The 24,424-nt window shown below is 39.4% G+C and overlaps 1 protein-coding gene across 3 annotated transcripts in view; it reads left to right on the forward strand.

Annotated features, from left to right (window-relative positions):
- GLRB (glycine receptor beta) overlaps positions 1 to 10,093 on the forward strand; it is a 47,302-nt gene extending 37,209 nt beyond the window's left edge. For all 3 annotated transcript variants that reach the window (XM_059844443.1, XM_059844444.1, XM_059844442.1), the window contains one exon: positions 7,416 to 10,093. In XM_059844443.1, the coding sequence (XP_059700426.1) occupies positions 7,416 to 7,712 (297 nt within the window). In that variant the 3' untranslated portion in view covers positions 7,713 to 10,093. The remainder of the gene's footprint in view (positions 1 to 7,415) is intronic.
- Positions 10,094 to 24,424: the final 14,331 nt, after the last annotated feature.

Raw genomic sequence — 24,424 nt, forward strand, 5'->3', positions numbered from 1 at the left:
AGGGCCTGCACGTGGGGTACAGGGGAGCCACTGGCTTGAGAAGATTCTTGGTTATGAGAAGGATCAGAAGGAAGCAAGTGGGGCAATCAGGCATCCCTGGTTCCAGTCTTCGTGGAACAACTTGTTTTCATGTGCTTGCTCCATTTGTGAAAGTTAAAATGGCATCTGGTTTGGAGACTTGGCATATTTTATTTTAGTAAAAAGCAACCGTAACAAAACCTCATGATAATCCCTAAAAATACAAGCAGCTATTGTTCCATTTTTATGGACTAAAGGGATAAGATTTTCAGTGTGTCATAAATATTAAAAGCTTAATCTAATTCATAATTGCAGTTTAGGAGAAGAGATCCCCTATAACAGAACCTGCAAGGGTCCTTTGAAAGCTTCCAGCAGAAAGCACTTTTGTCACTGTAGTGAGTGGTCATGATCAATAATGTCCAGCAGTGACAGCAAAGATGGCAGAGTGAAAAGAGTGCTCACAATTTGCCAATCACCCAAAGATGGAGAAAAGCTTCCATGGATGTATAGCTACTTCACCAGATCCTGGGAAATGGCTGATATAAAAGCTGCATGCTGCTAGCATACGCCAACCCCTCAAGTCCAAGCTTTATGAGTCATGCTCCCTCCAACAAAAACCCTTGAAATGTCAGTGCCATTTTAAAGCCAGAGGTTTATCAATATGACTGTCTGATTAAAGTCAAGTGGTCTGTCTGTCAAGATCACCCAGAATCTGTAGGGAAAAGAAGAGAATATAAGCAGTTCTGATGTGTTTTTCTAGGAGAAGCAGTGGCTATGCACTTAGAGGCAAAAAGCCATGAGAAAATACAGCTTGGCTCCGTCAGCTCATAGAGGCTACAAGTAGATGCTGTTCTAAGCAGAGGAGAAAATTATGCAATCTAGTGATAACTGCTTGCACTGGCTTTTTATTGGGAATCCTCAGCAGGAGTTTGCATGTGTTTCCTAGCAATGAAACATCATACAGTGAGAAAAACAAGCAAAAAGGGAAATGTTTTGAAGATGAATCATTTTTTTTTCTTTCATTGCTGACGTGATTACAGTGAGAGATTGCACTGTTAACTATAACAGCACCCCTCAATTTGAAAAGTCACATTTTCATCAAGCCATTTTTAGAAGCTGTCCCCCACAGATAATGTGCTAATGACTGGAGAGAACATTTGCTAAAAGAATGGTTCTGGCAGATGATGAATAGCCCTATGCAAGTGGTGGTAATAGCTCTATTGCCAGTTATTTTTAAAAAGTGGTGCTATTGCTTGCTTTATCTTGTCAGAGCCACATCTAGGCTCTGAAACCAGAGATGAGTTATGTTAATCTCTACTGAGTTGCAATGTACTTGACCACTGGTGGTGACCTGTGATGCCCTAGTCTTCCCAGGTTTTCTCCCCTCACATGGAACTCCAGACTCAATTTTTTTATTGTAGAACCGCCAAAAACCCAGCTTACATTTTACCTTGTACACAAAACCACAGGCTGCAGCCTATTTTAATAGTTCCTGACAGAATTTCAGGTACAGAGTAGGTACTTTCTGCTCCAGTGACTCCTGTATTCATCCTTGGAGATAATTCAAACACGACTGTAGAAAGGCCCCAGGCAGTCTGCTTTGAGCAGGGGGTTGGACTAGATGATCTCCAGAGGTCCCTGCCAACCTCAGCTGTGCTGTAATACTGTGATATTTTATGCATTAATATTTTTTGTCCTGTACTTTGCAAGGAATATTTGGAATGGGATAGCATACTCCTGGTGAGCTGCGCCAGAAAATATACCTAGTGTGAATACAGACAAATGCTAAACAATCACTACTTTATTGATGATCTGCATCTATCATTATGGCAAGAACAAGAGAAGAGCACAAAAAAGTGCAAGAGAGATGAATAGCAGAGCTTGTTAAAAAACTCCTCCTTCATCTTTTATGGAAGCCCCTTCCAGAGCTGGCAGCACTGGGGACAGATGTGCATGCCAACAGGAGGCTGGGAGCACAGCAGCAGAGGTGGTTTTGTGGCAAGGAGGATGTGCTGTGTTGGACAGGGAACACAGCATTCCAGTGGGGAAGCTCTTCAGCCTGAGGGACACGTGCTGGGCTTGAGAAGCTGCCAGTGCTATAGCATGTTAGAAGCCTTGCTAGGAGTTATGGACAATACATTTCTACTGTCAGAAATGATGGCTTTTATACTGCACTTCATCCTGATGGATAAAGAGGCTTTGATCACAGGATGAACAGTCAATTGAAAAGGTTCTCTATTCTATTTGCACAAAACCAATTGAATCGAGTCCCTGATATTTTTGGTGCAGTGAAAGTTCAGATTTCACAAATTTGACAACTGCCTAATCTGGATGGAAGAATTTAAACAAAAAGTGTAAATGGGGCTGGTGAGTTAATAATGTTCAAACCAGAAGTAAACCTACACTGATTTAAGAAAAACCCCAAGCCCTAACAAACGGCACAATCGAAAACAAACTCCCCAAAGATTTAAAACTAACTCAGCTTCAAGCATTTCTCTTTTCTCCTCACTGGCAAATGGGAGGCAATAGCAATTATTATAAGCTGAACTCAATAAAACAATTCTGTGAGTAAGAAAAGTGATATATGCTTAGCATAACTGAAGGCAATAGGAAGTTACTTTGCATATACAGCAAGAATACAATACTTAGTAAAATGAGTAATGATGCTATACTAGGTAGAGGTAGAGATGCTGTAAGTATCAAGAATTAACTGAAAAGAGAAAAGCGTTGAACAAATATTCTGCTCTATGTCTGGAGAAAAGCCATATATATTCAATGTGTGGATGAAATAGCTCTCATTCACATAGCTGATGAGAATGTTAAACAGTAACTATTAAAGTTAGACATTTTACAATCTAGATTTCAGCTTCAGTTGCATCTAGAATTTTTTTACAGGGCTGGTCTGTGAGTGGAACATTAATATTGATTTTTTAATAAATCCTTTAAATCTGGGAGGGTTTCAAAATACAGCAAAAAGCTAACTTTGTGCCAGTACTTTTAAAAGCTGGGTGGCAAACCATGAAGAATTATAAGCCTGCCATCAATCAGTGTAGAATATTGCATAGCTTACAGGGCTCTGACTAATAATTATTGTTTGTAAGTATTAATTATCTTTAATATTACTCATAATTCAGCCCCATGTTAGCTAATAAATGGGTCAGTGAAATTAAAGTTGTTCTATCTGTTTATTGTTTTAATCAAACTGAATATAACTTTTTTAAGTATTATCAATTAGGTTGACAGAGGTAATGATACAAAGGTAAGAAACTCTTTAAGAACATCTTTTTTGGTTTCATGTGTCAGCCTGGTTATATCATCTGAATTATGCAAAATCAAGGTTAGATTTGTTACCATCTCTGCGTACCAGCAGTTAATCAGACTAACTGTAGTCATACCTCGTGTCTGAACATTGAAGCCAAATAAATTCAGATTAGGAATAAGGTACATATGTTTCTGAGGAACAAGGTCATGGAAAAAATTCTCCATCCTGGATGTTTTTAAAGGAAAATCTAGTGTAACTAGTTTGGGCAGTAAATGTGGAAAGTGAGGAGAAGCACCAGATGCAGCAGAGGCAGAGTTGGGGAGTTAGTTGCTCCTCCCTGCAGTCTGCATGCATAGGCAGCACTTATTCTTTCATCTCTTTCCCTAAAGTCTTTGTGAGATTTTCTTCTCACATTATCCCCCTAATTCTGCAACCAAAGCCATTCTGCAGAGGCACACGTGCTGCAGCTCTGGAGCAGCAGCAGGTGCTGAGCTTGGCAGCAAGCACCAGTCAGCCTGAATTATTTAAAAGGTGAGAAAGGATCATCACAAGGGGCCTTATGGATTCTAGGAGGCATTTTTAGGAACTTCTGAGCTGTTCATTAAAAGACAGGTGTTCTGTCTATCCTACCAAACCTAGACAAGATGGTCCAGTCCTGGAAGAAACAGGGAACTAGGTCTGTGTTTTGGGCCAAGCCCCAAGAGCCATCACCTTCCTGTGGTCTCCTTGCCCCCTCCTCCCCCCCAAAATCCATGCCAGAGGGACAAGGAGTCGCTGCCCAGCTTCCTGGGAATGCAGGGTGTCCCTACACTATCCCAGAAACCTTCCCTTCCCAAACAGCTGCTCCCCATCCCCTGCTGGGGAAAAGCCATAAATCTGGTGGAAGGATCCTGTGGGTTGGGTCTGGCCCACAGGTCATGATGCAGGGGCAGGATAAGGCAAGTGACATCAAATATTTTCTGTGTCAGGATGAAGTCAAAAGGATATAACATTTAACATTTTACTTTTCTTTCTGTATCTTCAGTGTAGTACTCTAAAATCAAACCCTAGAATATTTTTTGTACAGAAAGGTTCCTGTAGCCTTTGGTAAGTATTTTGTGCAGTAAATCTGGAAAGTGAGGAGGAGCAGAGGTAATGTTAGGATTGGTGTTATGCTTCTAGCACAAACCAAGGCAAAATGAATAAAAAGCAGATAATCATATATACTTTGTATTGTCTAACACTGTTTAGGGAAAGCTGTAAGTCAGCTAGAGTGAATTTAGATTAAAACAACAGAAACATTGGAAAGTTTAAGGGATATATGAGAAAAAAATTAAAAATATGTTTATGCAGCAACTGAGTGCAGTAAATAGAAGAATGTCAGATTTGTAAAGCCAAGGAAAGAGATTAAATTATTTTCAAAAGTAATATGTACTTATTAAAGAAAAATTTGGGCCAGGTTGCTCATACAAGGAAAATTGTGTCACCCTGATAAATCAGTACTCCAGCTGACACTGAACTAAGCAGAGCTCTGTGTGAACATACTGTGAACAGTTCTCTGCTTATAAGGCAGAGGTGACCTAGAATCCACTCTCAGTCCTGAAAGGGAATGAGAACCGACTTGTAACAGCCTTTAGGGGAGCACTCTAGATACTGCAGTTGGAACAGGAATATTCTGTGCTATAAATGAGAGAATTTAGGCTACAATTAGTGCCACCGAATTTTTACAGTGTATTGCTGGTAGTATGAGGAATGGACTACAAGTTTTCAAATCCAAATGGAGGCCTATAATTTCATACAATATTCTATTTCTTGTAGTGGCCTTACTAAATCTTGCTAGGTTTGACCATGGAAAAAATTTAATATTCCTATGACTCTTCAGTTAACATGCACCCCAGTCCTGCAAGCTCATTTTTCATTGCACAAGGGTCTGCTTTATATCTTCATTACCTATGTCATTGGATATGATCTGATTGGAAGGAATGTCTCAGATTGATGAATAATAGCATCCTGTCACCCAGGGTCATATAATCATGTTTATCTGTGTCTTAGTCACCACCTTACTCAACAGTTTGCCCCTGCTACTCCAGTAATGAAAACTGTCTTAGGCTGTGAGGACTGGGAGACAGTTGCAAGAGATTTGTATATATAGTTTTGTCCTGCCATCAGGGAACACCTGTCTTGTTTTTCTTTTTCATAACCTGGAATTTTGATTTGGTGGTGGTTTAGGAATGGTATTCTCCAATTTAGTACTCCCACTAAAACCACGCACTGCTCCTTGCTCCAAGTGGAGGCACAAAAGGTAAAGATTGTGGTTTGAGGTAAGAAAAAGTAACAGAAAATGGTAATGAGATAAGAAAACGAGCAGTTAACAGCAATAATATTAACAACAAAAGATGTAAGAAAAGAAATGATTCACACAGAAAAATTCTCTGGCAACAGACAATACCGGATGGCTCCCTCTGCACGTTTGGTTGACCAGAAGAAAAATCTTTGTTCCAGAAGAGAATCTCTTTCCCCAGCCCTGGCGATGACATGAGGTGATATAGAATAACCTCTGTTCTCTGGCCATGCCTCCTCCTGGCTACTGCAAAAATTAACCCTCTCCTGGCTGGAACCAGGACAAACCTGCACCTCTGTTCAAAGCATCAATTTCAAAATGTACTACTTTCATGAGAAATGAACTCTGGAAAATTTGGGAAGGTGTATCCACTTTTTTTCAGATGGATTAGTGCCATGCTTCTTTTCCACCTTGCACTAGAATCAGCTTTCTCAATAATGGGAGTAAAAGCCCCAGTCAAAGTTTAAGTCTTTTCCTGACTGCCTCAGTTCTTTCCACACAGAATAAGTAGTCACTGTCATAGAAGAAGATAATAATATTCTTCAAAATATTTTTAATTCATCCATAAACCTGGTACTGTATTTTATGACACAATTATTATTATTATTATTTTAGTAGTTACAAAATATGACCATGCAAATATCCCAAACTATCAGCCAAAAACTGCAGAAAACCAGAGGTGGAGAGAGCTGAGGGTAAAATACCTGAGGGAATTGTGGAGGAGAGACAGGCTAATGGGTAAAAGGGAAAGGCAGCTTTTGGAATATCTGAGTTTTAGTGGACCAGTGCCTCCAGGAGGCCTTATTGAAACTTACATTTATGTCAGTTTCCCATGGGTATAGTCTGAAAACTAGCAGTTTTTCAAGTAATGCTAAGATTATATATGTGAACAAATTTAAAGTCTGTATTCTTCTTTCTTTTTTTTTTTTTCTCTCTGCTTTCCTGAGTGGTCCAACTGAAGTGAAAGTTTGGGAGAGGTTTACCCAAATCACAAAGCACAGTGCCTTGCAAGTAGTCTCCAAATAACTTCAAGCTCCCTGAACAGTGTGGGGTTGGTTCTCCTAGAGATGTGTTGAATCTGAAATAAAAACTTTATAAAATCCAAGGAAGGGAATATAGGAACCTTTTTACCCCACAGAAAAAAAGTATTGCTTGATCCTCAAAAGCACTAAAGGAGCTATGGGAAACACAGAAATTCTGTAGCTGGATTTAGATTTCCCAGGTAACACTTTTTCAGTGCTGAGAGCAGTGTTATGTCTGTGTTCCCTGTCTTTAGAGAGGCACTAAACTCCACAGGTAGAATGCAAGATGGTCACCCTAGGATGAGGTCTAGTATTCTGACCTGATAACTCTTTAGAACTAGAACAAAGTGAAATTAATTGCATCAAACATTGAATTTTAGGGCTAATTCTGACTATGGGTTTCAGAGCTTAGAAAAATGCAAGTAATGAATACTATCAGGTCTGCAGGTTCATCAGCACAGAATCAATATCCAAAAATACTCCCCACAAAAATGTCTCTCCCCTTCTATCATCTTAAAATGAAGGAGTCTAACTATAGCAGATTGCAGTGCATGATGCACCTTGTGCATGAAAAATTACACAATTATGAATGTTTGGATTAGTTGATATGATTGACTGATCATCCTTAAGTACTTTATAACATAACCATTCCACAAATTAGTCTGATGTAATGTATCCCTATCAACAAGTAATTTTCTGTATGTTTGTTTGCAGTGTTCTTTAGCAGCTGCATGAAGTTTGCTAATGAGTTGTGGTGAGTCGATCATGATTCCCCTCACTCTTTATTTCGTAGGTTGGTGAGACCAGATGCAAAAAAGTTTGCACTTCGAAATCTGATCTGAGATCCAATGATTTCAGCATCGTTGGAAGCTTGCCAAGGGATTTTGAATTATCAAATTATGACTGTTATGGGAAGCCCATTGAAGTCAACAATGGGCTCGGGAAATCTCAAGCCAAGAACAACAAGAAGCCTCCTCCTCCCAAGCCAGTCATTCCATCAGCAGCAAAGAGAATCGATCTTTATGCAAGAGCACTGTTTCCTTTTTGCTTCTTGTTCTTCAACGTCATATACTGGTCCATATATTTATGATAAACCTTTTATTTATTTTTTTCATATGTGTAAAATATAGCCCATTTCATTATCCCTTCCCAATCATGAAGGCCACTGTGTGAAATTATTTGCATTTGCAAAGCAATATGTTGCATCTTGATGCCGTGCGATTGTACTGAACATATGGCATCTGAAATTTGAATGAAAGCATGACACTGCAATGTCTGTGCTCTGACCAACTTTGTATATAAATGTACAGCATACATCCTGCTTTAGGAATATATATGAAGGACAATGCCTACCACATTATAAAGCTGAATAACGCTCTTCAGTTATTAGTAACATACAGAAATTTAAAGTGATTCTGACAATGAAACTGATGTGCACGTTGAGTATTATTAAAATCAATATTCTAGTATATGTAGTATTTAACAGCTTTTCTCCTGGTTTCCAGAGGAAAAAGAAACGCCCACCAAATATCTTGTTTGTGTATAATTTCAGCTGGCACTGTTGAAGAAAAAGCTAAGGTGTAATTATCATTATTATTTAGGCTTTGTGAGTGAAGGCAGCATCAAGTAAGCAGATCTTGTCTATGTGGAGAAATAAAGATCAGAGAACTACTAATTTTGTAAAATCAGCTCATTTAGGAAAAAATCCCCAACAACTGTGTCCATGAAGCAGGCGCAGTTAAGTGTGTTAGAATATGCTGGCAATAAAACATTGGGGCAAATTTTAACTGCTGTTTCTTTAGGCACAAACTAGATACAGTATATACAAAACAAACTGGCCACCTTCTAGACTAAAGGTACCAGGAGTTTTGGAGAGGCATCACAATATGCAGTTCAGTATCAGGTTTGTTATACATTTTTACATTAGTTTTTCCTCTGGCTCAGCTTCTGTAGCATCTGGAAAGCCTGCAGTATGTAAGTCACAATTTTTTTTGTTGTTGCATTGGACACATATTACTTGATTTGTTTTGTTTATCCCCTTGAAATCTTTCATTTTAAACAAACCAGTTGTCAAAACAAAATCCCCTTTTCACCAATGATGATACCTTTTCTTGTTTGCGTGCTAGCCAGCATGTAGCCCACAGTAGGAGTGAAAATGTGTCCTGAGGTCTAAGGGGTTGAGATTCTCACGAGCCCTGGTGTGCCTGTGTGGTAATTAATGGCTGCCCTCATCAACTCATTGATCTGGCTGGTACATTTTGGAGAATAAGGTTGTATTCATGAAATAGTTCTGATAGGAAACAGCTTTCCATTTTCCAGAGGAAATTCTATGGCATGGAGACTACCTTAACATGAGCTTCTTGGTGTGCATAGGGCAGGGGCTTGGGTCTCCTGTGGATGCCAGGGTACATCCCTTCATGAGGGCGAGTCATGAGAAGAAATGTGGCCAAAAGAAAGCTGCATGCAGGCAGGCATGTGAGTAGAGTGTGTTTGCTGAGAACTGGGACTTGGTCTCAGCCCATGAGAGCGTGCCTTACACGTCAGTGCTGGGGAGATGGGGCACCACAGCTAGTTACAAGCATGAAAATAAGACAATTCATAAAAGGAAATCTGGACTGTTGGCCTCTCATAGGATAGAAAGAGACTAGTTTAAATACATGAAGCCTTCCATGGTGTGGAAACAAACAATCCCACTTGTTGTGCTACATTTCTGGCATGTCCAGGATGTGCTGAGCTAATGCAGGCCACAAGGGGACTGTTGGATCTCTTGGGTGTTGCCCACAAGATGAATGTTGTCCACATGCAGCGATCCTGCGCAACCAAAATGTCAAAAGTGGGAATGTAAGAAGAGGAATGGCATGCCACACTGGCTCCACTGGACATCTGGTGAACCTGCACACCCAGAGCTTTTTGAAGCCACTGCCACGTTGTGATCAGCAGGCTGGCTGCAGTGACTCGTGTTTGGGTTGAGGAGATCTGCTCTTCACAGTATGGTCACGCACACCCCACCAGCTCCCTGGCCACTGTCTCATGGGGGTCTCAGGTTTTGGGGTTTTGTCTGATCCAAAGAAATGGAAGGCAAATCCCAGATGTTCTTGGGTTGTGTGGAATGGGGGATGAGGGAAATGATATCTTTAAGGTCTAGTTCAAAGTTTTAATATTTCTGTCAGTTGAAGGTAGTTGCAGAATTGTCAGAGACTCTAAGAAGCAATAAGGATAAATGAAGCAGAGGAAGGATGGGAGGGGGAACTTTTATACAGACAGAATGGTATATTTATAAACATAATTTATTCTCATACTTGTATTTTTTCTTACAGTACTGGAAGGCAAAAAATAATTACCTTGTGTTGGAAATTATATGAATTTTGGAAGATAACTTTCTTGTTAGAGCTCTTATTAAATGATTTATCTGTAATTAATGTCCACATTCTATCTGTAAAATCTCAATTATAGATTTTATTGTTAAATTAATCTTTGTTCCTTCTTGCTTTCCTGCTTACTTGATGGCTTTTGTGTTTTATCATAATCAATAATACACTGTAATTGCTTTCCAGCTCACACAAAGGGAAGCAAAAGGAATGCATATTGTTCAGATAAAGGTTTTTTGTTCATTACAGCACAAAAACTAAGGCCAGAAGCGAAGTTTAACAGCAAATTTGAAACTAAATTTAAAATTAAACCAAGCATCAGCTATAAAGTATTAATTTTCTTTTTACTTACCCTAGATAATATTGCAGTATTTGTATTACCTTAGAATATATTAGGTTGTCCTACTGAGCAGTAATAATTGATTTCTTTTCTTTTTCTTCTTTCTGCTAAAGGTCATCAAGAGTTTTGCACACCATCTCACATTGTGGTCCACCAGCACCCTCTAGTTGTAAAATTAAGCCTGTTGACTGATTTCCAGAATAGGGTGCAAATATAAAAGTGTATAAGCAAAATAGGATCCTAATTGCTAATTATAATATGAAAGAAAAAATAATTATTAAATTAAAAATAAATGGGCACAAAATCAATGTGCAGCTGTAGAAATTTTCCATGCAGTTAAAATTTTAAAGTATAGAAATGAAGACATTCAAGTAGTAGCAAAGGTGAGGTTCATGAAGTACAGCTTGGGAACTCGATTACTAGTCCGGATGTCTAAACGAACCACATGACAGCAAAATCTTTTGTGGGAGAGCCCATCTGTGTATCAGCTGACATTTACTTCAGGTTCTGCAGTTAACTGGTAGGAGAGTTAAAAATTTTTGTTCTACCTTTACGATAAACCTTGGTATTTTCTTGGTTCTTATGCATCGAGGGGTAGTATTCAAGTAGCTAATTCTGTTCTTTTGTAGTTCCATCAGCCTTTAGATATCTTCCTACATTTTTTCAGGATTTTAGAACACTTTCAAACACTGCATCAGTAATTTCCATGGAGATTATTTAATTCATTTCTCAACTGCATCCAAGGTAGGCAGTAAGTAAGGATGCAGCTTGAGAAATGTGTCAGCTGCTATGCGTTAGTTCCCTGTAGCACGCAGCTCATGTTTGACACTCAGTTTTAGGAGCAGCTCTTCAGTGTATTATGGCACCTCCTCTTTTCTTCCCTTAATTCTAGCTGAGATGGTGCATGTGAGCAGTTGGTCTTTTGAGGAAAGGAGTTTATTTTTGTAAGCGCAGTGTAGAGAAGATTGACCACTTGGAAACTCTGCCAAGCAGCTTTCATTCTTAAAAGTCTTCAGAATTATTTGGACTTGTTAACAGGGTAAAGGAAAACATCTTTGCTGCCTTATAACCCATTAAAGAGAAAGCAGCAACACTGCCTTCTGGGTTAGTGTCAATGAGCACGACCACAGTGATTGATCTGACTGTATAGTCTTGTAAAGGAAATGCAGTTGCAAGTAATCTTTATTTAAAAATATTTTACTCTGAAGAGAGACAATACCTTACTTAAGCAGTGTGTTATAGCTGTTAAGGGAATCTCTTAACAGACCTTATAATACAGTTATAATACAGACCATTGTCTCTGCTTCAATTAAAGCAGGTTATTCTTATGGTTACTGGGGGATTGCTAGGGGTGTTTATAGAATAGGTAGCATTGAGTTATTTATTTCCAAGGGAGTGCAACCTGAATATATGCAGTGTCAGGTGATTTTTCAGGCTATTGAGATACCATAGTGCTGCAGTGAGTACAAATGAGGTGTTTAGCAGATAAGGGAATGAGAGGACACTGTTACTTGGTGCTTTCATGTACTAATTCCAGGATTAGAGAAGGTAATGTGGAAAGAAATTCAGATCCAGATAAATTGAATAATGGTTTTGTTTGTGTCAACTGTTTAATTTGTGTCTAGAAATTTGCTTTGTATATAAATAAGTCACCTTCTATTTATTTATATTATAAGGAATTAATAAAAAAACTAGGAAAATTAAGCTCATCTGTGGTGCCCAAAAGATAAGGAAATAAATTATTTTCCTATGAAGCTCTACACCTAAGTAAGCAGTAGAATATAAAGAAAAACTTGAGGACATAAATTCCTCATCATTGTGGTTTTGTCTGTGCCATTGTATCAAATCAGTCACAGGCAATCTGAGCTGCTTGCGGCACTCCCTTGCATTTTGCCTTACTCAAGAAAGTTGCCCACCCCTGTACTCCCCCTGCACCTGTCCTCCTTCCATCACTGGGAATAGTGTTGGCATACATTTAAAATAAAGATGACCTGGCTATTTTGAAATCCTTCTGAAAGCCCTTCATTGCTGCAAGTATGTCTATGCTGCAGTCACTGAAATGTCTGCAGCTAGTGCAGGCTTATCCAAATTAGCCTTAAACTGGCTGTTTTGGGGCAGGCTGGAAACATCACCATGGTGACAGTGAGCTGTGGCTGGGAAGCCTACCTGCTGGCTAGGACAGGAAAAAATATCCTTGGAGTTCACCCCCACAAAGCTTTGTGGTGCCTTGCCTGCTGTGCTCAAGCAGTTGGATTAAAGTTAGCAGGTGTGGGTGTTTGCCAGCCCGTGCCTGTGAGCTGTAGGTGTGTGCTGGGTGACGCACGGTGTGCTAGCACAGAGAGATCCTTCCTACGGCTGCTGGGAAGGATGGCACCATAAAATATCCTCTCCACAGCTCTTGATCACCTACAGGATTTCTGACATTTTTGATTTCAGACACTGACAGGAGCATTTGGTGGCAGTGACAAAAAAATGCCAGTTTGCTTTTTTCCTGAACCAATGCACGTGTAAATGAGTGAGTTGGATTTGCCCACCTGAGCATGAACGAGGTTTCCTCCTGAGTCTAGGCCATAAGAGTATCCCTCTTATGAGCCATGCAGTCTAAAGTCCCTGCCTCTAACAGTGGGTATTAGATCACAACCTTCTGAATGAATAATGAGACTAAAAAACTAGTGGGACTAACAAGAATGAGACTGTCTTTTTGGCTTCCTGGTTGTCCATGCAGGTCAATGCTAATTTTGAGGGGCACTGATTGCTTTTCAGCATGGGATTTCTCAACATGTCAGGGCCTGTCAGGTTCTGGAGACCAATATCCAATGACTCCCTCCTAGCAGGGGGGTGTTTGAAGGGCCTTCAGGTTTGTTAGTCAACTCATCTTTTGAGTATTGAGATAAATCCAAAGCTGCCTGGCGCCATTAGCTGTCAAACAGAGGCAGCAAGTACATTAAGCACATGTCTTTTAGTGCAAAAAAATTAATGGCCTTTCATCTTATTGCATAAAAATATGGTTTACTGTGACAGAGACCAACCAATAAGGCAACAGGGAGTAACATCTTGTTACTAAGGATTTTTGTCCCATCAGGTGATTTCTTAGGCCACATAATGTGCTTTGGCAGGAAGAAATATGAGGATTGTGGAGTATAAGGGATAAGGTATAACTGTTTTCCACCTGATGAGTTCTTCGGGCTGTGGCAGTGGGAAGTGTGGGGTTTTTCATATATATCTGTGTCACTCTGTTTCTTTCTATGAATATTCACAGTGGGAGTTATTTTTTTACTTGAAGAAGCACATTCAAGAGGTTTTTGGGCCAAGGAACCCTCCTGAGTATAGCAGGTCAAGCTGTTGTACCGCTGCCCCCTGCAAAATCCTTTCAGCTCAGAGGAAACCTCTAGCAGCATAAACTGAAAAAAAAAAACCTCTGCTGAAACTGCAGCTGCTTCTGAGAGGAAAGTCTGTGTGTAGGCAGCCCCTGTGCTTCCACCTTCTTCTCCTGTAGCATACATCATGATAATCAATAGTACTGTTTAGCTTTTCTGTTCTGCAAAGCACTCCTTTTATCCAGCCTGAGTTATTTCCTTGGCAATAGGCTTTAGATATCCTACCTTTCATCTCTGTGCAGTCAGAGCAAAGACAGTGTGTGACTCTATCAGAGTTCATGAAGGCAAGCCAGTGCTGATGTTCAAGAACATGTAAGTGGTAATATATGAGAAGACCTGGGACCTACTTGTTTCTTTAATTTTATCATTATGTTTGTTATACCATTTCAGTTATGTCCCTATAACTCAAAATATTCTGATGTTTGGATAAAATTTCACTATATGCATTATATTTTGAGTTAAGTTTATTAATTTCCTGTGAAAAGAAGAATACAAAAAAAAAAAAAAAAAGTAGTCCATGTGACATTTTTTAAAATGTTGATTTCCTCTATTAACCTTAAAACTTGAATTTGACCCAGAGGCTAGGGAAATACTGTTTCTTAGTGTTTAATAAGCCTTACATTGTCAAAACAGATTTATCAGTGTCTCAGGCAGGCTCATTCTTCCAGATTAATTTGTTTGTTTCTTTGACTCTCAAAGGCCAGCTCACTGGAAAATATTAATTTGGAGACTGGCTATTTCAAAGGCATGATACTGACAGGAACTGACTGTAAAGAGTAGTGGTTCTGACCAGTACCACTCCAGCATCAGCTTCTGCTGCTGACAAAGCCTGTCTTGATACCTGCTCCTGCTTCTGACAAATCCTGTTTAGCCTCAGCCTACTGGAGGGCGTAAACATCTTTGTAGGCTTTTTAAAATATTTGTCTGATTGTGTCAGCTTCTGAGACAGCCCTGCTTCCATTCCCCTTCTGGATGTGCTTCAGGCCCAGGCTATCAGAAAAGCAATCTTTTTTCAAGCAAATACAAATGATATACAGCATCTACCATGAGATATCATCTACTTTGTGGAATTAAGCTTTAGACTTTATTTAGTAATTCTTCATATTTTCTAGTTGTTTCCCCAAGGTGAAAGCTTCTTAAATACATAATTCTTATATTAATAAAAACCAAATGTGCATAATGGCATGAAAGGGTCACACTGGCCTTGTTCATTTTCTCTGGACTTAGCAGCTCTTATCTTGCTGTGGTCTTTAAGCCAAGGAGATTTTGGAGGATGTGCTGCAGCTGAAGTCATTTTGGCTGCCCCACACAAGGCTGGACAAGGACAAAACCCCTCCCTCTATAGGACCTGCCCTGTATTCAAAGCTGCATTCAAAGCAAACCCACCAGAGGAAAATGCAGGATGTTTCCCAAGCCCTGTGCTGTTGCAATAACTTGTTCATTACATTCAAGGCTTGATGAGTTCTCTTGCAAGAGAGAAGCACTTTCTTGAGAAAAATAACAATGCTGGTGCCATAATAATATTCCCAGGCTCTGCAAATTCATGGGAGTATTCTACACCACTACTGCAGAATAGCAAATGTTACAAATTTTACCATGGGAGATTTTAAACAGCAAGTGCATATCCAAGCTGGCAGTACTTTATTATCTGTTACCCATAAGCATGGCTTTATTGCTTTATTTTTCCTATGCCTCCATATTCTTCCTATTTCAGGAACAACATTTTAAAATGGATATTTTTCTAAGTATACAAATTATTAAAATATATTGTGGTTTACCCTATTTTTTTCTCACAGCAACATAAGGAAGAGATAGTGTATTTTTCATTACAGCGCTCTTGCAGCAATTTTGCTAGTGTCTGTTAAGAAAGTTTTGATGAAATTAAATAGGTGGAAAAAAATTTCATGGAGTGTGCAAATGAAACAGCCAGGAATAAACCCAGGAATAAACCCATTTATGCAAGACTCACAGTGGGAGTCTGATGAGCTTTGACAATTGGAATAAATTATTTTGTCTGAAAGGAGATTCCAGTTGAAAAGATAGGACAGCATTTAATCTTTCAACAGTTTTCATTTCTCAGATGAAAATAAAAACCAAACCTTTATGAAACAGACGAGGTAGCCTTGTCCATATTGACCTCATACCTGCACACAGCCATCGTGCTCTCCTTTAATATGGTCTTTCTGCCAGTTCCTGCTGCAAGAGTTCAATCAATGGAATTATTTCTCCTCTGACCAAGCAGTAGCTGTTGGCTGAGTGCACACAGGCCCCGGCTGGGGCACAGCTCTGTGCACAGCCCAAGTCTGCACATCACACGTGGCACTCTGTAGCTAAACACAATACCCAGTAGGCAGAGGCAAGTGTTCCTTCCCCAGGTCTCCACTGCAAATGTGGCAAATTATTTCCTCTATTATCTTCCATTCTGCTGCACCAAGTCATAGAGGGCAATAAGGTGGCTTTCTGTTGTGCCAAGGGCCTTTTGTTTAGATAGGATGTGGTTGGGGCAAAAAATATTATCTTGCTATACGTTGTACAATGCCTTAAGGCACTACTGTAATGCAGACAAATAGTAATAAAAAATATTTCAGTCACTATTAATCATAGATTCAGTGGCATAAAATAGTGATATGCCTATTTGTCTTCTCCCAGTCTTAACATTTCTGGAAGTTGTCTGACTGATTTCAAGTGCCTGATCTTCCCCCTCATCTACATTGGCTTTCCACTGTAGTTCTTTCTGATTTATTTTCAGAAGAGAATCCACTGCATGCATGCATGCATTCTTTCCTTTAATATTACTTCCTTCTGATATCTAAAAAAGATTCTTAAAATAACCTCATAGTTCCTTACTTGGATCCAAATTCCCCAGAAGACTTTGCAAAGAAACAAAGGAAGAAGTTGTAGCTTTTGAAATGATATATTTATCCATTTATAATTTAATATGCATAAGCATCAATATCTATATTTAATATAATGGTGTTCCTAGGACTAAGCCTTCTTGAAAATGGTATGTCTGGATTTAATAAATTACCAGTATTTTCCCTTTCCATTATTAATATTATTTTGTTTGGCAAGCATTTGCAAAGTGCATCCATATCAAACCGTGTATTTTTACAGTTCCCTGTAAAATAAATCATCCCCTGCCACGGTACAGAGTGAGCTATGTGGGCCATGGGATATAAATCATGACAGAATCATAGAATATTCTGCATTGGAAGGGACCCACAAAGATCATTGAGTCCAACTCTGGTCTCTGAATGGGATACCCCAAGAGTACCATCCTGTGCCCTGAGAGCATTGTCCAAACCCTTCTTGAAGTCTGTCAGGCTGGTGCTGTGACTCCTTCCCTGGGGAGCTGTTCCAGTGCCCAGCCACCCTGTCCATGAAGAAACTTTTCTTGGGATCCAAACTTAACCTCCCCTGACTCAGGTTCAGGCCCTTCCATTGGGTCCTGTCACTGGTCACCAGACAAAGGAGATCAGTGCCTCCTCCTGCTCTTCCCCTCACAAGGACGTTGTAACTGCAATGAGGTTCCCTCTCACTTTCCTCTTTTCCAGGCTGAACAGACCAAGTGACCTCAGCCACTTCTCATATGGCTTCTCCTCAAAGCCCTTCACCATCCTCATGGCCCTCCTTTGGACCCTCTCTAATAATGGGGTTTTTTTATTGTGTGGTGCCCCAAACTGCCCCCAGCACTCGAGGTGAGGCTGTCCCAGAGTAGAGCAGGACAATCCCCTCCCTTGCCCAGCTGGTGATGCTGTGCCTGACACCCCCTAGGACAGGGTTGGCCCTCCTGGCTGCCAGGGCACAAGGACTTGTGTTCACCTTCACTGACCAGGATCCCCACGTCCCTCTTTACAGCGCTTTCCAGAATTTCGATCTACCTTTCATTGTCTACACACACAACCTGTGTTGCCCCATCCCAGGTGCAGAATCCAGCACTTGCCCTTAAGCTTCATACAACTGCTGACTGCCCATCTCTCTAATTTTTCAATGTGTCTCTGCAGGGTCTCTCTGTCCCCAAGGGAGTTACCAGCTCCTCCCAGTTTAGTGTCCTCAACAAAATTACTTAATACTTCTTCGAGTCCTGTGTCCAAGTTGTTAATTACCATGTTCAGGAGCACTGAGCTTAGGGTGGAGCCCTGCAGAACCCCACTAGTGACAAGTTGCCAGCCTGATGTCTCCCCGTTCACTGTAACTCTTTGTGCCTGACCCCTGAGCCAGTTGCTCACCCATCACATGATGTCTTTATCCAGCTGAATGTTGGATGTTTTGTCCAGAAGGATCCTGTGAGAGGCAATATCAAAACTTTTGTTAAATCCAAAAGATTACATCAGCTGGCGTCCCTTCATCAACTAGGGGATCATCACCTTCACCACAAGCAAGACTTCCCCATTATGAAGCCATTCTGGCTGTGCCCAATGACTGCCTTGTCCTACAGATGTTTTTCAATACTTCCCAAAATAATCTTTTCCAGGATTTTACTGGACACTGAAGTCACATACTGGAGTAACTCTTTCAATTACAAATTCAAAGCAAATGTTGTCACATAGAATGAACAGTAAGTTCTTTCCTTTAAAGAAAAAGTGTTGGTGTCCAGTTATTTTATTATCTCACCAGTGCTAGTAATGATCAATAGTAATTAATAGGTTTATTAAGTGAATTACTAGTAAATTAATTAATAAAAGGGATACAGTAAAATACGGATCTGTTTCTGCAGGTTTGTTGGCTAAGTCCTTGAGGTGGGAAGTTCCTCTCAGGCAATGCTATCTGCCATTTAAAGGATGTAATCCAAAAGCAGTCTGGATAGAATCTTCTGGGGACTGGTTCGTACACAGGAAGTTTAAAGTGTGTGCCACATGTCTGACCCATGGGTTTCTTACTGCTGGGTTGTCTTTCATGGTTGACATTCAAAAGGAAAAGCTTGCAGGAGCCCAAGAAGGGTGGTATTTACAATCCATTTCACTTCACTGTCATTTCATGGAGTATTACTGTAATTGATTATTCATATGTATCACACAATCATTTGTCAATAACACCAGATTGTCTGTTCATCTAATGAGCCACCGAATTGAGATGAGCTATAATTAATAAAATTATAAAATAATCAGATGATGAATGGAGAAAATTCCATTCTGAAGCATAACATTTTTTTCTACAGACTTTTATGTGCAGCGCTGCGAGAAGCAAGCAAAGAAGCAATATTGCAATCTGCTATCTTGTTCACCAGTAGTGCTTGGAGTGCTGGTGTGATCTGTGATCTTTCTTAACTGCCTCAAATAACTGAATGCTTCTTGCTGTGAAGAAAATCTGAACTATTGCTACCATTCTAGTATGAAAACATCAGTAAGAACTGGATGATTCTGGATACATGTTCGAGGAGATAAGTTTCTGATCTCTTTATGTTTCTCTAGCTTTTTCTAAAGGCCTTGTGTGTTTTGTGTTAGCTCATTTCATTGCCTTTGACGTTTATTTGCTACAGCTGACCAACCTCTAAAATTAAGGTCCTATTTTGTTAGTGCCACTAAAACCACAGGGAGCCCAGCAGAATAAAGGCAAATGTTTGTGAGGGTTCTCCTGCAGAAAGTGCCTTTCTGTGCTCTTATCTACGTCAGATACTATCAGCAAAGGCATTTTTATCATTTTAGTTACAGAATATGAATTCATTGGATCGCATAAGAAGACCTGCTTAATTTAACAGCAAGGCATTAATGCTTTTTTCACAGTAGCTGCAGCTGGTACTGACAGGTCAGGTACAGCCAGGATTTGGGAGAGAGAATGCATCCCTGTCATTGCCCCACATATTCCTAGCTGTGGCATAAATCATCTCTCTGCCCATGTTTTTCTTTGTCGCTTGTTTAGACTTATGCCAGTGACATTTCCAAGATCAAGGTTAGGTTCTTGCTGTTAACAACCATTTTTGAACTGCCCTTGAGACCCCACCAGCTCATCTCTTTCTTTTGGAGCCCTTCATACATTCATTGTGCTGTGTCTGTGTCCCTGTAGTGAAAGGAAGCCAGAAATTTGGAATTGCTCAGAGCCCGGCCACGTGTGCACATCACCTCTGTGAGTAGGTCTCATTAAGGGCAATGCAATTAGCAAGGAGCAAAGTCAGTCTCAGGTTAAATGGCAACTCCACAGACCACAATAATGACTAGCAGTTAATAGGTATAAGATAATAGTGCAACACCAATGAGGTTTCAGCAAAGACAAGCAAGGATTGTTTAGGTTGTCTTTGATGCCACAAATTCTGTAAGCAGAAATTTTCTTACTATAAGCTCGTCTATTAAACCCTATATTAAAAGCAATTGTGCAGTTAGCAGAATGTTGTTTTCTGCATATTTACTATGAATTCAATGTATCTCTAGTCCAAAGTGTGAAATTAAGTGCCTCATAAGAATGGTTTGGTTTTCTCTTACATTTCTGGTTTGCATTTTTTTCCCTATTGCAAAAGCTTGCCTCTAACACCACACGACCACAACTAATCTCTGGGAAGGTATGCCAGTGCAGAGGTGAAAGTAAAAATATCTGTGCTGTGAACTAGTTCTGGGACTGAACATCTGAAGTGGTTTTTCAGAACTAAAAATAAACTTTTGTTGAGCACAGCTCTTTATATTTCCATGCTAACTTGAGCAGGCTGTTCCTTGACACACACACACAAAAAAAAAAAAAAAAAGGATTTCAAACAGGTAAACGGTGAACCCAAAAGAAATTTCTATTGTGGAAAGATCATAATGATAAGGAAAGGAGAACTGATGCTTCAAATCACAGAAATCCTTTTAATCTTACATCCTATTTCTGATGTGTTTTTTAAAAGTATAGTGTAAAATGTCTGCAATGGGTTATTGGACAAAACAAAATTTTATCTTTTGGATATTTCCTGAACAAAGTAATTATTATCTTGCCTCATGCAATTCTATCTATTCCTCCAACTTAATTTATTTTTAATGTTGCTAAGTGCTTGTACTCCATAGTATAATTTCTGAAACAATTTGCCTCTTACCTATTTGTGTCATAAAAAAAAATTTTTTTTTGCTTGATGCTTTTTCTTTGATTGGTTTTTTAATGGAAAACATAATAGGGACCATTTGACTGATAGGTGTTTAAGATCTTACTCGCTATAACTTAAATTTTACTCTATTTTCCCAGTGACAGAAGCCATGATAAAATTATAAAACTATTAAATAAATAGAAAGCACTGCAATAACATAATCATTTTTAAACAAAATCCTTATCATGAACATCTTGCTTTTTAAAAGAAGGTTTGTGAAGCTTTTTCACTCTTAAAAGCAAAACTAAAAAAAGAAAAAAAGAAAAAAAAAAAAAAGAAAGAAAAAAAGAAAAAGAATAAGAAATGTGGCTGAGCACAATGTGCTTATAAATGAATCTATGCCCTAATTCTGAGTTATGTGGGGAGACATTAACACCTGCTGCACTGCCAGTTTGGCGTACAGCCATTGTGACTGTGACCTGTGGCAATGGGGCAAGTGGAACCTGATGCCTCCGTGCCTTCTGATGCTGCTGTAAGGTTCTAAAGGGAAACACCCTTTTGAAGAAGAAAAACGGAGCTTTCTCCCTTGGTGACTGCAGTGAATTTTGTTCTCCTTTACTGTGGAGGGAGCAGCAAAGCAGCCTCTTTCCTTCATGCATCTCCCCACAATGACATCTGGCCAAATTGTGTGTGCTCCACTGAGCAGCCTGGAATGTGGCTCCCCAGCTCCAAGGGGTGGAAGGAGGTGACACATTGCCCTTTCCCCCTCCCCTGCTTTGGCCCTGACTGCCTTGGTCCCCAGCCCAAAAGCAGGATTAGCACTGGCATAGTCATTGCAGCTTTCCTGCTTGTTCAAAAAGCTCTTGGCCTCAAAGTCTTGTGCAGAGGATGTGAGCAAGGTCATACAGAAACCATTCCTGACAAGAAGGAGAGATTCAATTCTGCAACGTGGAATGTTATGAGAAGCTGTCTTCCCTAGACTAAGGAGTTTAGCTGTTAGTTCTGCTGTGGTAGGAAGCATCTTTGAAAAGCTAATGCGAACACTGTCCTGAATCCTGTGTAAAGTCATAAAGCAAATTATAGTGTTAATTAGCATGGAAAACCACTGTGAGAACTTCCATTCTCTATGAGAGTTCAGCGTTCATGAGCTAATTTTACCTGTTGGGATACAAGAAGAAGTCAGGTCTCTGATGCTCATCAGCTTTGCAACAGGTTCAAATTAAGAAAAGGTCAGCTGATTTCTCCAGGTTTCTGGAGGTAAATGGAGTAAGTATATATGTTATGAACAGTTTTTTATGTATGAATGAAACATTAAACCAAGAAGATGTCTTCTCCATGCTGAGAATGATCATTACACAATCCATCTCCCATGGGCTGGTGTTTGTCCCGTGTCCTTCTTTGAAGTTTTATTTCTGCAAACTCACCACAATGACACAATCAACTTCCTACAATACTCATAAATTTAGGTGCAGAGCAATATGTGACCAAGAATGTACAGAAGTTTTACTGTCACTGGCACATATTAGCCTTGGGTTTCAATCTGTTTGTAATTTGTAGCTCCAGAGCTGCTTCTCAATATTATTGCTTGGGATTCTGAAGATGTAGGGTTACCCCAAGGTTCTGTGGTGGCTGAGGGAACAAACACCTAGTTTTAACAGAAAAAATGTTCAAGTCAGAAGTTATTAGAAATTAGAGATTAACACTGAAAGTGTACCCCAAATATGTCAATAGAGAGCAGACTATAACATTCTTGTCAGCTCGTATTTGCCTTTTAACATTTCAGCATGTTGTTTCTGAAGGCAGGTAAGTGAGATGGAGAGGTGATTTGACGAGTACTGGGGATTTGACAAGTACCATACCTCATCAGGAAACAGTCCACTGGTATATGAGATCTGATGTCTCCATCATCTCCAAAGGGCTTTTCATTCTGAATAACAAGGAGTACATTTCTCACCGGTGACAGAAAAGATGCAAGGCTAAAGAGGAATTTCAGTGATTAGGAGATGACCTGAAATATGGGTGTAGAGTTGATACTTCAAATATAGATGCTGGCATGAAAAAAAGGAATAAGAACATGATGACAATAAAAAAACAACCCTGAAGTCAAGGCTGGCATTGCTTGTGGAACAGATGGAGAATGTGGTAGATGAAAAAAGAGAGGATCAAGGCTGGCCATTACAGTCTAAAGCAACAGTCTAACATATTTGAATTAGCTGCGCTCCACAGAGGGAATGGGGAGTAAAATATGAGGGCAAACTCAAAATAACTGTAGAGAAAAGGAGATTTTGATGGCAATGCATTGGAAAACCAGATGGAAATCAGCCAGGAAAGGAGATGGCAAAAAGAAGGGAAGTAGCAGGTAGGCAGGGGAAAAATTAGGACAGGAATAAGAAATGTATCCCTTGGGTCTGAGACAAAGCCATGGAAGCTTTTTATACCACTGGAAGAAAAAGAAAGATATTTCCAGACAAGAATCAAGGATTTAGCATGCATAGTCAAATCTGAAAATGTTTCTTTTATGTTTTTCCAGAGGCTTAATAATGTAATTTGCTATAATCTCAGTAGAAAAAATTGAAATAATCTATAGCAGATTTTCTACACACAAAGTTTATTTATCACATACTTAAGTGATTTTATTGGCAAAATAAATATAAAATTTCCTGCAAATAGAAGGAACACAAGTAGCTTGAATAAAAAAAGTAAATCCCAAATTGCTATAAATTTCTCATAGCAGTTAGCTAACATGGTAACAAACTGCGCTGTCACAGCATAGCAAAGGGAAGTGAAAGCTATATGGTTATTACCAATTATTTTACATCAGTTGTGCCAGAAGGGTCATGATGTTGATTTTTCTATCATCAAAATCACGTACTAGAAGGTAGCCTAAGCTACTCTTTAGAAGGTGTCCTCCCTGGGTGTGGGTGCTGCTAATAGGAACAGAATGTGTTTGCTAATCAGAACAGGAGGCAGAACGAGCATGAAAGATCAGGACATACTTGTTATTTTTAAAAAGACTCTTGAGATCCAGGGTGAACATATGGGACTGCACTCTTTAAAATAGATTTGGAACCTTCATTTGTATTTCCTCTTTATTTACACTTACTGGTATTTGAAAAAGTTCTGCAGATTTCAAAAATCCAAAGAGAATAATCCTTATTGAAGGGAAGTATTTATTGATCAGCCCTGGAATCAAAGGATTCATATGTTGGTACAGCATTTTTGCATCATAATAAATCTGCATGTTTTAAGATTTTTTGATAATGAAGAAATAGAAAATAGTTGCGAATATAAACCCCAAAAAATTGACAGGATAAAAGTCCAGAAGGCCTGCCATAATCATTTAGTCTGAGCTCTTGACAAGGGCCTTCTCAGAATTTAACATTTTTCAGCTACGGTTTTTAGAAAAGAGCCTGGTTTTAACTGCGCATTTTGCAGGGCTGAGGATTTCATTACACTGCTCAGCATATGACTGCAAGGTCAATGATGCATTATTAAAACAGCAAACTAAAAGATAAATTTTATTTCTAATCTGAATTTGATCAATATCAGCATTGAACAGCTCAGTTCTTTTACTCCATCCCTCTCCTCAAGTTTTTATATTGTCTAAGTTACTGTCCTGAAGCATGTACTCCATGTCTTCAAGCCATTCCTGAAATAGTTTTTGGAAAGTATATGGACTGATTGCTAAATGTTTCTGGGCACAAGGCAAAAATTTTTAGTTCTTTTCAG

The sequence above is a fragment of the Haemorhous mexicanus genome, chromosome 4 (genome assembly GCF_027477595.1).
Source record: "Haemorhous mexicanus isolate bHaeMex1 chromosome 4, bHaeMex1.pri, whole genome shotgun sequence".
Lineage (NCBI taxonomy): Eukaryota > Metazoa > Chordata > Aves > Passeriformes > Fringillidae > Haemorhous > Haemorhous mexicanus.